This window comes from Salvelinus alpinus, chromosome 12 (assembly GCF_045679555.1).
Source record: "Salvelinus alpinus chromosome 12, SLU_Salpinus.1, whole genome shotgun sequence".
Classification (NCBI taxonomy): domain Eukaryota; kingdom Metazoa; phylum Chordata; class Actinopteri; order Salmoniformes; family Salmonidae; genus Salvelinus; species Salvelinus alpinus.
The window spans coordinates 42,653,247-42,670,875 of NC_092097.1; the positions used below are offsets into that span (position 1 = coordinate 42,653,247).

Genomic DNA, 17,629 nt, shown 5'->3' on the forward strand with positions numbered 1-17,629 from the left:
ATTATAAAATGTTTTAATTATGTCACAATTTTATCTTGGTGTGTATGTTTATGCTAACTAGGGTGTGTTTGTGTATGTATGGAGTACAGCTGGAGTACTTCATGATTCAATGTTTGAAGCAGAAGGCCAACGACCGTCCAGAAAAGAGGCGTGGCAACAAGCTGAATGAGCCACGCCCCCCTCATCTGGAACAACCAGGTGAGAGACTGTAATACTAGAATAGGGACAACTTTAAATCAGTTCTATGTGTATATTATATCAACTTTACTTGTGGTGTTCCTCAGGGTATAATTCTCAACCCTTTCTATTATATCAACTTTACTTGTGGTGTTCCTCTGGGTTTAATTCTCAACCCTTTCTATTATATCAACTTTACTTGTGGTGTTCCTCGGGGTTTAATTCTCAACCCTTTCTATTATATCAACTTTACTTGTGGTGTTCCTCGGGGTTTAATTCTCAACCCTTTATATTATATCAACTTTACTTGTGGTGTTCCTCGGGGTTTAATTCTCAACCCTTTCTATTATATCAACTTTACTTGTGGTGTTCCTCGGGGTTTAATTCTCAACCCTTTCTATTATATCAACTTTACTTGTGGTGTTCCTCAGGGTATAATTCTCAACCCTTTCTTGTTCTCCCTGCACATGCTACTGTTGTTATAAACATGCCACTAGATGTTTTGAATTATACATATATTTTTTCTTCTGATAATCACCCAACTATATGTGACTACATTTTAACCAATCAATTACACAGTTGGGTGTTTTAACCAAATGTATAGTAGACACAGAATAGTCAAATTACAAAATGTATACAGCTGGACCAATCTAATAGATACCTTACTTTTGGGGGATTTATTTAGCTTGGATTCAAGATCTGTGAGATCTGAGATGAGAATATCAGGACTATTTTTAGCTCATGAGATTAATTAGGAATTATGAAAAGAGAGTAATTGTGCATATCCAAACATGCCAGAGGAGCTGAATAAATAATTGGGGAGTTTCCTGCCCAAATGGGATCTTCGACTGAAGGTTAGTGAAAATACATCATTATACAGGTGACCTGACGAAGATCATATCATGCTGGTTGAAACGTTGTTTAAACTTTGTCGCTGTATCTTAAGCTTCAGTAGATGATCACATTTTGGTTGTAGCAAACTGTGATTGCACATTTGCTTCCTTTTCTCAATATAGAACATAAACTTTCACTGCTTTATCAAAGTTTAGAATTATCTTTTAGTCAGCCCCTCACCCTATAGGGTTCATTCTTTGTTTGTTTATTCCTGTGAATGTGTAGTACAAATACTACACCTATCTGTGTTCATGTACAGAGCACACGGCTAAGCTACAGTAAACATACTAAATATAGCAGCCTTGCCATTTAGCCACTATGTTTGACAACTTTGACTTGGTGATTGACAGCGAAGAGCAGCACTGCCAAAGTAGGTGGGTGGGTGGGTTGACTTGCCTGGGGCCCGTCCAACTCTACTTAACTCTCTCTCGCTCTGTAGTGCAACATCCATTAAATATGAAGTGCATTGGTTCCTGGAGAAGCTTTCCTGTAAACCAGGCTAAAACTGAGTGGCAATAAAAAAGTGATGAGGTGCACAGGGGTGCAGCGTGGATTAAGCAGAAATAGGATTATAATAGGACATTGATTTACCTTAACACTGTCTCTGTTTACCTTCCAGCTAATACTCTGCTTTTCCCTCATCCCCTCGCCCAACTCTCTAATCTCTCTCTTTCTCTCCCTCTCGCCATCCATCCATCCAGCACGTCTTCCGCCCATCCGAGTGGAGGAGTCCAGCTTCTCTCAGGACCTACAGTGGCTGCTGGAGCGCGGCGTCCAGTTTGCCGATGTAGCCTTCTACGCTGGGGACTCTGGGAAGGAGCTGGGCTGGGGGCATGCCGCCGTCCTCTGTGCTGTCAGCCCCTACTTCAGACAGCTGTTGCTGGGGCCCAAGGCCAGGGAAAGGCCCATCTCTCGTTGCGCCTGCCGGGGGGACGGCCGGGGAGACGGGGGACCCCCATCACTGCTCTCCACCTGGGATGGGGGTCTGGGCAAAGAGGACGGGTTGCGGCCTGATGGGCATCTGGCTGGACGGCTATCACGCCTGGTGGTAAAGGACCCGCTGCTGTGCCTGTGCCTGTGGGAGACGCTCATGTTCCTCTACCGAGGTAAACTACTGGTTCAAGTGCTGTTTGCTATAAGCACATGGAGCAGAGATAGAAAGCGAGGCTGTAGCTACAGTGGGCTCCACAATTACTGGCACCCCTGACTGGCAATGCACAAACAATACTTAAAAAAATATTAACAATATAATTATAGAGATAAACTCAAAATACCAACATGTGAGAAATACTGTACTTTAATGTTTCAATGGAACCCACCAAAATCATACAATTATTTAATACAAAATACATTTCACCAAAATCAAGGTTTCATAATTATTGGCACTCCTCATTTAGTACTTAGTGCCACCACCTCTGGCAAGGATAACAGCATGGTCTTTTCCTGTAATGTTTGACAAGGTTAAGGAACACATTTGGAGGGATTTTGGACCATTCCTCTATGCAGATCCTTTCAAGATCCTTCACATTCTTGGGTTTGTGCTTATCAACTGCCCTCTTCAACTCAGCCCACAGGTTTTCGATTGGATTGAGGTCCGGCGACTGAGATGGCCATGGCAGAACATTGATTTTGTTGTCACAGAACCATTTCTGTGTGGATCTTGAGGTATGTTTTGGGTCATTGTCTTGTTGGAAAGTCCACATACGGCCAAGTTCCAGCCTTCTGGCAGAGGCAACCAGATTGTCAGCCAAAATTGCCTGGTACTTGGTGGAATTCATTATGCCATCAATCTTAACCAGTGCCCCTGGACCTCTGGAATTAAAACAGCCCCAAAACATCACTGACCCACCACCATATTTCACCGTGAGTATGAGGTGCCTCTCCTTGTATGCATCTCTGTTTCGACGCCAAACATGCTGATGCTGTATCTGACCAAAACGTTACATTTTGGTCTCATCTGACCAGAGCACCTTCTTCCAATCATAATTTAAATTACGTTTGGCAAACTCCAAGCGCTTGCGTCTGTGTCTTGGGGTCATTAAGGGCTTTCTTCTGGCAACCCTTCCAAAAAGCCTGTGGTTGTGGAGGTGGCGTCTGATAGTGCTTTTTTAAATCTGGTGACCCCAAGACGCCACCAAGGCCTGCAATTCTTTCACAGTGATTCTTGGGGATTTTGTTGCTTCTCTCACGATCCCCCTCCCTATCCTGGGGGGCAAAATGCATTTGCGTCTTCTACCCGTGAGGTTTTCAACTGTTCCATATCTTTTTACATTTTTAATAATTGCCCCAACACTGCTCAGTGGTATATTCAGTCGTTTGTGGATCTTCTTTACCAGATTAATGATTAATTAATTAATTAATTACCAGATTAATGAAGGTCTACGACCATCTGTCTTTTTTGAACTGCCAGTTATTTTGTTTTCTTCATGATGTTGGATGACAAAGGGATATTGCATGCGTGTTACCTCATTTTTATAACCTAGCAAAAAAGGAAGTGATGTAATGGCTCAATATACGTAGTTCCTTGACACTTAGATACACTTAAATAAGTGGAATTTAATTCCTGGTTTAATTTTGGTAGATGTTATTTACAATAATATTTAAGGGTGCCATTCATTTTGAAACCTTGATTTGGAAGACATTGATTTTTAATTAAATCAATTAATTATTTAGTTGGGTTCCATTGAAACATTAATAAAGTACAGTATTTTTCACATGTTGGTATTTTGAGTTTCTCTATAATTATATTATTATTATTATTATATAAGTATTGTTTGTGCATTGCCAGTCAGGGGTGCCAGTAATTTTGGAGCCCACTGTAAGTGAGATAATGTTGTCTTCTTTTACAATGGATAATTTACCATCACTGTATGAAACCTACTGCTACGACTATCTGCAGTCTCCATTCTGTGTGTTTCTAATCTAATTTTATTTGTCACGTGCCGAATACAACAAGTGTATACTTTCCCAACAATGCAGTTAAAAATACAATTATCAAATAGATAAAAATTAAATAATAAAATACACAATAAAATAACAATAACGAGGCTATTTACAGGCTGTATACAAGGAGCACTGGTACCGAGTCAGTGTACTGGGGTACAAGGTAGTTGGGATGAATGATTGAGGTAATATGTACATTTAGGTTAGGTGATAGTACTTTAATCAATGTACATGTACACTATATATACAAAAGTACGTGGACACCTCTTCAAATTATTGGATTTGGCTATTTCAGCCACACCTGTTGCTGACAGGTGTATAAACTTGAGCACACAGCCATGCAATCTCCATAGACAAACACTGTTAGTAGAATGGCCTTACTGAAGAGCTCAGTGACTTTCAACATAGTACCGTCATAGGATGCTACCTTTCCGACTGGTCAGTTTGTCAAATTTCTGCCCTACTAGAGCTGCCCCAGTCAACTGTAAGTGCTGTTATTGTGAAGTGGAAAAGTCTAGGAGCAACAACGGCTCAGCAACAAAGTGGTAGGCCACACAAGCTCACAGAATGGGACCGCAGGGTGCTGGAACACGTAGCGTGTAAAAATTGTCTGTCCTCAGTTGCATCACTCACTACCGTGTTACAAACTTCCTCTGGCAGCATCGTCAGCACAAGACCTGTTCGAGCTTCCTGAAATGGGTTTCCATGGCCGAGCAAGAGTGACTGGCTGAGCATGTGTGTGTGTGTATGTGTGTCTGCAGCTAAATATATTTGTCTAAATGGCATCTCTGTGAATTGCTTGTGTGTGGGCTCACATGCACACCTGTGTGTGAGAGAAAGTGGGGATATTTGAGAAACAGAATGCAATGGAATAACTACACTTATTAAAACACCCGTCTCAACGTCAACAGTGAAGAGGCGACTCTGGGATGCTGGCCTTCTAGGCAGAGTTGCAAAGAAAAAGCCATATCTCAGACTGGCCAATAAAAATGAAAGATTAAGATGGGTAAAAGAACACAGACACTGGACAGAGGAACTCTGCCCAGAAGGCCAGCATTCCGGAGTCGCCTCTTCACTGTTGAAGTTGAGACTGGTGTTTTGCGGGTACTATTTAATGAAGCTGTCAGTTGAGGACTTGTGAGGCGTCTGTTTCTCAAACTAGACACGCTAATGTACTTGTCCTCTTGCTCAGTTGTGCACCGGGGCCTCCCACTCCTCTTTCTATTCTGGTTAGAGCCAGTTTGTGCTGTTCTGTGAAGGGAGTAGTACACAGCGTTGTACGAGATCTTCAGTTTCCTGGCAATTTCTTGCATGGAATAGCCTTCATTTCTCAGAACAAGAAAAGACTGACGAGTTTCGGAAGAGAGTTCTTTGTTTCTGGCCATTTTGAGCCTGTAATCGAACCCACAAATGATGATGCTCCAGATAATCAACTAGTCTAAAGAAGGCCAGTTTTATTGCTTTTTAATCAAAACAACAATTTTCAGCTGTGCTAGCATAATTGCAAAATAGTTTTCTAATGATCAATTAGCCTTTTAAAATGGTAAACTTGGATTAGCTAACACAACTTTCCATTGAAACACAGGAGGGATTGTTGCAGATAATGGGCCTCTGTACGCCTATGTAGGTATTCCACGAAAATCTGATGTTTCCAGCTACAATAGTCATTTACAACATTAACTATGTCTACACTGTATTTCTGATCAATTTGATGTTATTTTAATGGACAAAAGATTTGCTTTTCTTTAAAAAACAAGGACATTTTCTAAGTGACACCAAACGTGTGTGTGTGTATATACAGTGGGGAGAACAAGTATTTGATACACTGCCGATTTTGCAGGTTTTCCTACTTACAAAGCATGTAGAGGTCTGTAATTTTTATCATAGGTACACTTCAACTGTGAGAGACGGAATCTAAAACAAAAATCCAGAAAATCACATTGTATGATTTTTAAGTAATTAATTTGCATTTTATTGCATGACATAAGTATTTGATCACCTACCAACCAGTAAGAATTCCGGCTCTCACAGACCTGTTAGTTTTTCTTTAAGAAGCCCTCCTGTTCTCCACTAATTACCTGTATTAACTGCACCTGTTTGAACTCGTTACCTGTATAAAAGACACCTGTCCACACACTCAATCAAACAGACTCCAACCTCTCCACAATGGCCAAGACCAGAGAGCTGTGTAAGGACATCAGGGATAAAATTGTAGACCTGCACAAGGCTGGGATGGGCTACAGGACAATAGGCAAGCAGCTTAGTGAGAAGGCAACAACTGTTGGCCCAATTATTAGAAAATGGAAGAAGTTCAAGATGACGGTCAATCACCCTCAGTCTGGGGCTCCATGCAAGATCTCACCTCGTGGGGGCATCAATGATCATGAGGAAGGTGAGGGATCAGCCCAGAACTACACTGCAGGACCTGGTCAATGACCTGAAGAGAGCTGGGACCACAGTCTCAAAGAAAACCATTAGTAACACACTACACCGTCATGGATTAAAATCCTGCAGCGCACGCAAGGTCCCCCTGCTCAAGCCAGCGCATGTCCAGGCCCGTCAGAAGTTTGCCAATGAACATCTGGATGATCCAGAGGAGGAATGGGAGAAGGTCATGTGGTCTGATGAGACAAAAATAGAGCTTTTTGGTCTAAACTCCACTCGCCGTGTTTGGAGGACAACCCCAAGAACACCATCCCAACCGTGAAGCATGGAGGTGGAAACATCATTCTTTGGGGATGCTTTTCTGCAAAGGGGACAGGACGACTGCACCGTATTGAGGGGAGGATGGATGGGGCCATGTATTGCGAGATCTTGGCCAACAACCTCCTTCCCTCAGTAAGAGCATTGAAGATGGGTCGTGGCTGGGTCTTCCAGCATGACAACGACCCAAAACACACAGCCAGGGCTACTAAGGAGTGGCTCCGTAAGAAGCATCTCAAGGTCCTGCAGTGGCCTAGCCAGTCTCCAGACCTGAACCCAATAGAAAATCTTTGGAGGGAGCTGAAAGTCCGTATTGCCCAGCGACAGCCCCGAAACCTGAAGGATCTGGAGAAGGTCTGTATGGAGGAGTGGGCCAAAATCCCTGCTGGAGTGTGTGCAAACCTGGTCAAGAACTACAGGAAACGTAGGATCTCTGTAATTGCAAACAAAGGTTTCTGTACCAAATATTAAGTTCTGCTTTTCTGATGTATCAAATACTTATGTCATGCAATAAAATGCAAATTAATTACTTAAAAATCATACAATGTGATTTTCTGGATTTTTGTTTTAGATTCCGTCTCTCATAGTTGAAGTGTACCTATGATAAAAATTACAGACCTCTACATGCTTTGTAAGTAGGAAAACCTGCAAAATCGGCAGTGTATCAAATACTTGTTCTCCCCACTGTATATATATGTTAATGTTTATATATAAGTCTGTCTGTTTCTGTGGTATATATGAGTGTTTGTGTGCCTGTGGTTCTGGTGTGATCCAGGGGCGTGGGAGTGGGAGCACCTCCAGGAGGCCATGGGGGAGAAGCTTAACAACTCTCTGGCCGTGGCTCAACTCATGGACCGCATCCGCTCCTTCCTGGGCAGAGACAAGGTGACCCAGAGGCTTGAACAGATACAAATGCACGCACGCACGCACACACCCTAACCCCGATATAACACAATATGTGGCTCTGGTCAAAAGCAGTGCACTAAATGATTCATTTGGGATAGGGTAAACTCTCAGATTGAGCCAAGGCAATGTGATGTGGGACTTAACATCAGGAGACACGTGACATGCAGGGTCATAATTAGATCTGGTGATGAGGGTTGAGTTCATTCTTTTTCAATTCCATCAAAAACGAAGTGTCACTTTTGCACTAGTTCTTATCAAGGAGCATTTCATATGTTTGGTTTCAAACCATCAGTGGAATTGACTAAGCAGCTGAAAATCAATGATCCATGCGATGTTATAACAAAATGCAGCATAATGAAGCCATGGGTTTGATATGCAGACTGCTCTGGAAGCGAGCCTGCCTGCCAGTCTGTTTCAGCATTAGCCAGCTCCATTGAGGCGGTCTTGGCAGTGAGGCCAGGGACAGTGGAGTTACCTGCTGCTGAGGCAGGCTGTTAGACAGGCTATTTTGATGCCACGGGGGAGCTGGATGTGGAAGCTCAGAATGAAATGGCACTTATGCTTGTAAACACCAACAGTGGCGGAATTCTCAGACTTAACCCACGCTGTGTGTGTGTGTGTGTTGGTTTGTGTGTGCGTGCATGTGCGCGTCTGTGTTTGTAGGGTCCCAGGGACACGCCCAACGCCCGAGCCGCCCAGCTTGGTCCTCAGTCTCTGGTCAACCTCTTCAATTCTCCTCTCTACTCTGATGTAATTTTTATGGTGCAAGGCAAGTTCACACACCCCAGACAATTACATGTAGTGCCAGGTCACCTTTTTTTATTAAACATGATTAGCTGATTCCTTCATTGGGGGCTCTCAGGGAGTCAGTCCATTTCATTATTGCACCGAATAGAGAAAATGCCGTCAACATAATTCAGGGTGCTTCGTATGACATACACTTGCTATACAATAACCACAGTGCAACAAGGTCCTTTAGAAATGCATGTACAATTCATGTCTTTATGTGCAATTATTGTATCTTTTTTGGGGTATAAACACTCAGTAATGTTAAAAATCCCCTGATATTATGTTACAGATATGTGTGTACATTTTTTTAATGCCTTTGATGCAGCAACTGTACATTTTTCTTTTTAACAATGAGAAACTACTGCATGGTGACGCCAGGCTCCAAGTGCATTAGCAATCATCTACAATAACCCATATAATGAAATGCATTTATTTTCTGCTCCTGACACTTCAAAATGTCCACTTTGCTTCACCTGTGCTGCATCCAACTGTAGAGAGCACTTTCATGAGTGTAACAATGCCTGTCATTAGATGGAAAATACTTCAAGACAACCATTATGTCATGCTTTATAGCGGTCATAAGGTCTGGGTTAATTAAAATGACCCATTCCTGAAAGGCATCAATTTATAACTATGACAGTTTTAGATTAAATTCACCTTGCACCTAGACTGTGTATGAGAAGATCATTCAGTAGATATGATTGGCTGATGTGAAGCTGTAATGTGGAAGCTTGTCAGAAAAGTACAAGAAACCGACAATAGCTGTAGCTATTATCCTCAGCTGTATCGTGAAAACCTTCCGTCTTACAACTGGGGTCTGTCAGGGAAACGATTAGCAGCATGTTACCGAAAACCACCATTCAACCCCTCTCCTCCAGCAACCTCTCCCGGAGGTCTTGCTGTGAAGGAGACTGTATAAAGGAGAATGGATTCTAATTCTCAGTAAGTTGGTCAAAATAAGGATTCAATTTAAAAACAGACTGTGTTTCAGGGAGTGTGTTACCGGCTCACCGGGCGGTCCTGGTGGCCCGCTGTGATGTCATGGCGGCTATGTTCAGCGGGAAGTATGCGGAGGCACGGAGTCGGGTGGTGCCCATCCACGGAGTCTCCTCTGACACCTTCCTCTCCTTCCTGGAGTACCTTTACACTGACACCTGCTGTCCTGGTGGGTCCACTGCAGTGCAGGAACAAAAACAGGCTCATTATAGGCCGGGGCCCACCCACTTTAGACTGCTGTATCTGAAAACGCTACTACCGGTAGCTGTCAAATCCTTTCTTCCTCCGCCCTTGTTTCCTCAATTCCTCACCTCACTCTCTAAGTTCATTGGAAGAGGAGGTCCGAGGGAGGGACCGTGGATCCTCTCCGCCAATGTGCTATTAGGGGAGTGTGTGTAATTGAGGAAACAAGGACGTGTGAAGCAAGAATTTGAGGGCTAGAAACGTTTTCGCACACAGCCCAGGGGTGGCTTACCCTCCTCCTGGACAACTACGGAGTATGCACTCTTTTGCTGCAGCCTTGCTCTCACTCAGTGTTTCAAGCTTGATGAGTTGGTTATTTGAATCAGCTGTGTAGTATTAGGGCAAAACAATTTAACGTGCACCCAGGAGGGGACACAGGACCAAGTTTGGGAAACCCTGCTCTAACTAACACTTGGATTCAGCAAATTAAGGTCATTATTATGAGCAGCTGATTCTCTAGAAGCAGGTGTGATTCAGCAGGGCTGGAGCAAAAGCTTACAAACCCAGGAGAACAGAATCCTAAACTTAAGATAAAGATGTATTTCTATCTGCAACCTGTCAGTGAACATGCCCCAGGTCCTCAGTGCTGCTCAGTACAGGCTGGGAAAATGAATGGCGGTGGATTTACTCTCAGATGGAACTAACAGTATCTCATAAGCCCCAGAGGGATTTGACTGACAGCTCCCCCAAAATGATTGACAGGCTGGGGGAAGATCAAGAGCAATTGGAGTGGACACCGTGACACTACGATATGAAGGATAGTACTGTAGGCCGATTTGTTTGAAGCAGGAGGGATTTTGTGTGTTTGTGATGTTATCTTGGGGTTGATATGTTTCCCAGCTGGTTAATGTGATATGACAGTACAGCGACGTGTGTGTGTGTGTGTTATAAATCACAAGTGTGCATTTCAACCACAATTTACAATCAAATTTGTGCATGAGTATGATCATTTTCTAAACGAGGTTCCAGTATGTTTGACTGAGTGTGTGTGTGTGTGTGTCCAGCCAGTGTATTGCAGGCCATGGCCGTGCTGGTCTGTGCAGAGATGTACCAGGTGAAGCGTCTGCAGCACCTGTGTGAGGTGTGTGTATGCGCCTACCTCCAGAGCATGCCTAGCCGAGAGCTGGCATCAACCAGCATCAGTGTGATCCGCCTTCTCCGCAGGGCTAAGGTTAGTGTATGTGTGTGAGAGATATACAGTTGAAGTCGGAAGTTTACATATACCTTAGCCAAATACATTTAAACTCAGTTTCACAATTCCTGACATTTAATCCTAGTAAAAATTCCATCTTAGGTCAGTTTATTTTAAGAATGTGATATGTCAGAATAATAGTAGGGATTTATTTAAGCTTTTATTTCTTTCATCACATTCCTAGAGGGTCAGAAGTTTACATACACTCAATTAATATTTGGTAGCATTGCCTTCAAATAGTATAACTTGGGTCAAACGTTTCAGGTAGTCTTCCACAAGCTTCCCACAATAAGTTGGGTGAATTTTGGCCCATTCCTCCTGACAGAGCTGGTGTAACTGAGTCAGGTTTGTAGGCCTCCTTGCTCGCACACGCTATTTCTGCCCACAAATGTTTTATAGGATTGAGGTTTATTTATTTATTTATTTATTTTTACCAGAGGACATTTCTCCAAAAAGTACGATCTTTGTCCCCATGTGCAGTTGCAAACCGTAGTCTGGCTTTTTTAATGGAGGTTTTGGAGCAGTGGCTTCTTCCTTGCTGAGCGAACGTTCAGGTTATGTCGATATAGGACTTGTTTTACTGTGGATATAAATACTTTTGTACTGGTTTCCTCCAGCATCTTCACAAGATCCTTTGCTGTTGTTCTGGGATTGATTTGCACTATTCACACCAAAGTACGAATCTCCTTCCTGAACGCGTCTCCAGAACGCGTCTCCTTCCTGAGCGGTATGACGGCTGCGTGGTCCCATGGTGTTTATACGTGTGTACTATTGTTTGTACAGATGAACGTGGTACCTTCAGGCGTTTGGAAATTGCTCCCAAGGATGAACAAGACTTGTGGAGGTCTTGGCTAATTTCTTTTGATTTTCCCATGATGTCAAGCAAAGAGGCACTGAGTTTGAAGGTAGGCCTTGAAATACATCCACAGGTATACCTCCAATTGACTCAAATGATGTCAATTAGCCTACCAGAAGCTTCTAAAGACATGACATAATTTTCTGGATTTTTCAAAGCTGTTTAAAGGCACTGTCAATTTAGTGTATGTAAACTTCTGACCAACTGGAATTGTGATACAGTGAATTATAAGTGAAATATTTTGTCTGTGAACAATTTTTGGGAAAAATTATTGTCATGCACAACGTAGATGTCCTAACCGATTTGCCAAAACTATAGTTTGTTAACAAGAAATTTGTGGAGTGGTTGAAAAACAAGTTTTAATGACACCAACCTAAGTGTATGTGAACTTCCGACTCCATTCCAAATCGACCCCTACTCCTTAACGTCTCCAAAACATTGGAAGCAATATGGTGAAGATTCTCACAACCATAAACTCATATTCAGATATACAGGAGTGCCTAGAGCAGGGCTGTTCAATTCCGGTCCCTGTGGGCCAAATCACTTCTGGTTCATATTTTTAACTGGTAGTAAATTGCACTCACCTGGTGTCCCAGGTCTGAATCAGTCCCTGGTTTGAAGGAGGGCATGAAAACCAGATGTGTTTTGGCCCTCCAGGACCAGAATTGAACAGCCCTGTCCTAGGGGAAGGATTTGGTATTCAGCAAGAGTATGTATGTGTTCTCTTTTCTGTGTATGTGGCTAGCTCCCACAATCCTCAATGGTCTCCTTTCCTTCACAACCTGACAAAGACCATGGGTCTATCATCTGACCATGGTTCTAAATAATATTCCTCTGCTTGTATCCATTCCTTATCTGCACTGACAAACTTCTCCAGCAGCATCCTCCACATTGCTTTCCAGAGAGATGAGACAAGGAGAAAACAATTGACTATTGAGATGCACCCCTTGGTTTCAACAAGGTTTATAACTCTGTGCCAATAAAGAGAGAAATTATTAAATAATGCTAGTATTTTTTATATATTTTTTTACAATCCTTACCACAAACCTGAGAGGATGTGGTTGGTGAAAGCCACTTGTATCCTAAGCTGTGAAGCGTTTCTACCATTGTGCTGTCACCTATCCAGCTTTCAGGTCATTAGTTAAAAAAGCTTGAGGCAAGGAGAGCATATGCATGCATGCACATTTCACAGGGTTGGAAAATGACATTTCCATGTGGAAGTCATTGTTGTATTCTGTCTTCTAGTTTCTATTTTAAAAGCTACAACATAGCTGACTTACCTCCTCCATATCCCTCTCTTTTTAGTGACAGTACATATTTCCTCAAACAGCTGACACGTACCACATTTACTACCAATGACCCATTGTTATTCGGGATACTCAAGTATTCTGTTTTGAGTTGATGCATATAAACATCATATCCCTATATTTAGTTAAAATCTCAGTTATGAGAAACTTGGATAAGAAGCCTGGGCTATGCCGATTTTAGACTTGATACTATGGCATGTAAACATCTTAGCCCGTTTACTGTTTTTCACAGTCTGCGGAGTCCGTTTTGCATATCATGGATGTTGTGTGTTGATGTTTTCATCTGATTGTGAAACAAATAACTTAAAGTAACCTATCTGAGTAGTTTGATCCACCATAATAATTAATTTGGCTGATAGTCCGTATTGGACCATATAGCCTACTGGCTACTTTCACCCCTAGTTTCTGTTTATAATTCCCGACATTTGGTAGGCCATTTATTTATCAACTATAGTTAGATACATGCATCTTCTCTTCTGTTATAACTTGTTGCCATAAAGTAGTGCTTAACTAGATTACTAATGAATTATATCGATGTAACAACGGTAAAGTTGTCTTTCGTTTAGGGACCGGGGAGAAAAACGCATTAACTCAAACAGTGAAAAGATTCCTGTGCAAAATGTCATCAGTTTGACTGGTTTTAAGAGAATGAAAAGCTGAGAAAACGATTTAACACATTTCTGATAAGATTTCAGTTGGTCTGGTGTGCATATTTTATGCGGTTGAAATACTGTCTGCTTGTAGAAGTGTCAAATGTAACAAAAGTTACAGTACATTTGCATTTTCTCATGAGATGCTGAAAGAAATTATTTATCCACTCCTGTTCGAGATAAAATTAATATTTGTTCGATCATTTTAATGCAAGAAATGCATACTTCTGCAGGAGTTAATATTACGGTACATATGAGAGGTTATAAGCCTACAGTCAGTGTCCATACTTCAGTAACTAAGCCATTTAAACATTTGGAATATTCGGTTCATGGATACAGGCATACTCGTGAGTGGGATATCAAATAAAACCTGAAGCGGGATATGAGCTACTTACTATCAGGAATACTGTGAGTATGTAAACATGGTCACTGTTCCCCTCTCTCACAGTGCCACAATGCAGAGCAGCTGTATGTATGGCTACTCCACTTCATAGCCAATAACTACCTAATCTTCAGCCACAAGCCTGACTTCCTGGAGCTCTCAGGTGAGAAACCATAGGGCAGATCACAGGGCATATTAATAAGTCAAAGCTACTTACTAAGTACAACTGGTGTTGCAAGCCCCATGCGTCAACCAACTGAGCAATTGGACCTGCATGACAGTCACCATAAGCTATGGCTGATGCAAGCTGTTGTGAAAGCTAATGGGTTTTTGTATATAATTTATCATATGATAAAGTGAACTGCAAACCCATTCAGTAGACATACTGTCAGTTTTAATAGCACAGATTATTATGTAGAGGACAAATTCTGAAAGGGGACATATTACAAGTGACATTAATAATTATGACTGCCGATGTAGTGGAATAGTGGATTGCTAAAGCGTGTAAAAAAACATTTACACCGTACAATTTTGTAAAATAGGGCTTGCACACCTACGACGCTAAATTGGCGTTTACCTTTCCTAATGCCTGTCAAGCCACGGGGTCTGTGGTTATGACAGATTTAGAAGACACACTGGTTAATAAGCACACAATGCACGTTTAGTAGCATCTACAACAGGTTTATTTCCATTAACAATGTCATCGTACACAAGTGCATATATCAGGTCAAATGGACGGGTCTGGAAGGGCACAAGTGAAGAGATACAAAGACTAGACAGTAGGCCTACTACACATTATTCACACTGGTGCAGTTCTCAGGTGTATGTAAGCACAGGGGTATCAGGCAGAACACTTAGGCGGCTTGATGGCTTCATTGAAAATGTTTGTTTAGGCAATGACAGAAAAATGTATCCTGGCACTGTTTGTGTGCGAGAGCGAGAGGTTAACATGCCGCCATGGTGATATCATCACGGCAACCTTGTGTTTTTGTCGTCTCGGTTGACAGAGGAGGAGCGGGAACAGGTGGAGAGACTGCGCTGGCCGTCCCGAGGCTACCTGCAGGAGCTGAGCGAGTATCAGCAGCGCCGACGCAAACTCAAGAAGTCCCGCTGCCTCGTCATGTGACACCCACCCGCCGCCACACCCTGGAGAAATAGTGAGAGACCGAGAGGAGAAGGTGTGGGTCAAGAGACAGAGGACAAAGAAGAGGGGGAAAAGGTTGGCAGGGAGGACTTGAGAGAGAAGGAGAGAAGACGCTATAAACAAACCAGACTTTAATTCCAAGCTATCTGCCTGAATTGGACAGTGAATAAGGGGAACAGAAAGCTAGGCAGCTTGGGAAAAGAAGACCCAGAGGGTTGAGCGTGGAGCAGAAAAGGTCAAAAGGCGACGTCAACGGGAGGTGAAATGCAAGACTGACGCACCCTGGTCCTTTAAGATCAACACCTGACTGTCTTTGGGACAAAATGACTGATCTATTTAACCAGGGAGAATTTCAAAATGACATACTAGGGTGGAAAAAAGAAAATGGCTACATTCCAGGTTTATCTTTGCAGTCGCGGTGGCTGCATATTTCAGAAGATTGCTATAGCATACTTGTGGTTCCTGAGATGTAAAGCCTTCTTCAGGCACTGTGCAGCTGCAAAAACATAACCTGTCCATAGAGGATGCATCTATGGCCCGGAGATTATTGGTAGAGAAATGGCTGTGTCCATGGCGAACCCTAACCCTTTTCAAGGCAAATTAACTGTGTATCCATGTAGAATGGACAGTGATCATCTTTGCCATCTCCACACAGGAGATGCATATATTTTTTATTTAAGTGAAGATGGTGCTCAAATGAACATATATGCACGGGAAACGTTCAAAGGAACAGGCTGAAACGCATCTAAAACGTTTGGGAGTGTTTTGTCTAATGAACGTGACCATTGATTGTGCATCTATAGAGGATGTCTATTTAATCTAGGGACACAATCCTCCAGTCCCAAATCAACCCATGGCACTACACCCTACACACTTGTTAATGTCCCCTTCCTTCATATCCATAATGTTTCATCCAGAAATGTCTAGGGCTATAGGAGTTGATTTGGGTCGAGGCCACCATAACTGAGTACATAGTGGACCTACATGGTTGTCTTACTGGGTTCTTCTGCAATGCTAAATCCTCAAAAAGAGAGCACCCATGTTTAACAGCATTGGGGCACCTGGAGACTTAACACACACACGCGCACACACACGATCATTGAAACCCTAGCCAAACAACACCTCTGGTTTGACCACACCTCAAATGTGTATTTTTTTTGCCATGAGATTATAATTTGATGGTGCTGCAACTATTTTTGTACTGTGTACTGCCTGTACCAGGGGGTGTTTTGTAACGTCTGGAGAAGAGCTAACTGCATGTGGAGACTAGAGGGTGTAGGTGTTTTATTTGGTGACCAGCCGGCCATGGGGGATGGTTGTGTACAGTGATAATGGTGACCTGAGTCACTCGGAATAAAAACATGTTTTAGAAGTACACGTTGGCACACCGCCTACTGAATCGTTATTGTACATCTGAAGACATCTCTTACTGAGCAGTCACGAGTGTGTTAGTATGCATTAATAATGCACATACAGTACGTCATGTGTTGAAGGTTAGTCTGAAGCTTAGTTGCTTCTCTTGAATTTAAACTGTATAAACTCACACACAATATGACTTGAAACAATTTCTAACCCCCCCATGCTACATACACACACAAATCAAATGTATTTATACAGCCCTTCTGATATCTCAAAGTGCTGAACAGAAACCCAGCCTAAAACCCCAAACAGCAAGCAATGCAGGTGTAGAAACAGTGGCTAGGAAAAACTCCCAAGAAAGGCCAGGACCTAGGAAGAAACCTAGAGAGGAACCAGGCTATGAGGGGTGGCCAGTCCTCTTCTGGCTGTGCCGGGTGGAAATTGTAACAGAACATGGCCAAGATGTTCATAGGTGACCAGCAGGGTCAAATAATAATAATTACACAGTGGTTGTCGAGGGTGCAACAGGTCAGCACCTCAGGAGTAAATGTCAGTTGGCTTTTCATAGCCGATCATTCAGAGTATCTCTACCGCTCCTGGTGTCTCTAGAGAGTTGAAAACAGCAGGTCTGGGACAGGTAGCACATCCGGTGAACAGGTCAGGGTTCCATAGCCGCAGTCAGAACAGTTGAAACTGGAGTAGCACCAAGGCTAGGTGGACTGGGGACAGCAAGGAGTCATCAGGCCAGGTAGTCCACACACAGGCAGTAATTGCTACATGACATAGGCAGTACATCAACTACTATTTGAGAAGGTCCGGGTCACACATTTCTTAGATGGCAAAGGTCTGGATGTATATTGTCATTTATTGGCTCAGTGAAAAAAAAACACCTCGCGACCGATGCGACACAAAACTGTTCCCACCCCTTTTTAGAAATGTTGCCATTTTGAAGCAATTGTCCTGCAATTCTAAACATTTTGCCATGTCTTGGGTGTGTTGGGATACCTGAGTGACTCAACAAAATCAATGTGGGCCCTCTGGGGGTTGAGGCCCCTGGGCATGTAAACTGGCAATGATAACTACAATAC

General features: G+C 42.7%; 1 protein-coding gene across 1 annotated transcript in view; it reads left to right on the forward strand.

Annotated features, from left to right (window-relative positions):
* rhobtb3 (Rho related BTB domain containing 3) overlaps window positions 1-16,564 on the forward strand; it is a 32,823-nt gene extending 16,259 nt beyond the window's left edge. The window contains exons 5-12 of the mRNA XM_071336445.1: window positions 90-198; window positions 1,773-2,177; window positions 7,493-7,602; window positions 8,287-8,396; window positions 9,408-9,577; window positions 10,656-10,822; window positions 14,105-14,201; window positions 15,046-16,564. Coding sequence (XP_071192546.1) covers window positions 90-198; window positions 1,773-2,177; window positions 7,493-7,602; window positions 8,287-8,396; window positions 9,408-9,577; window positions 10,656-10,822; window positions 14,105-14,201; window positions 15,046-15,164 — 1,287 coding nt within the window. The 3' untranslated portion in view covers window positions 15,165-16,564. The remainder of the gene's footprint in view (window positions 1-89; window positions 199-1,772; window positions 2,178-7,492; window positions 7,603-8,286; window positions 8,397-9,407; window positions 9,578-10,655; window positions 10,823-14,104; window positions 14,202-15,045) is intronic.
* Window positions 16,565-17,629: the final 1,065 nt, after the last annotated feature.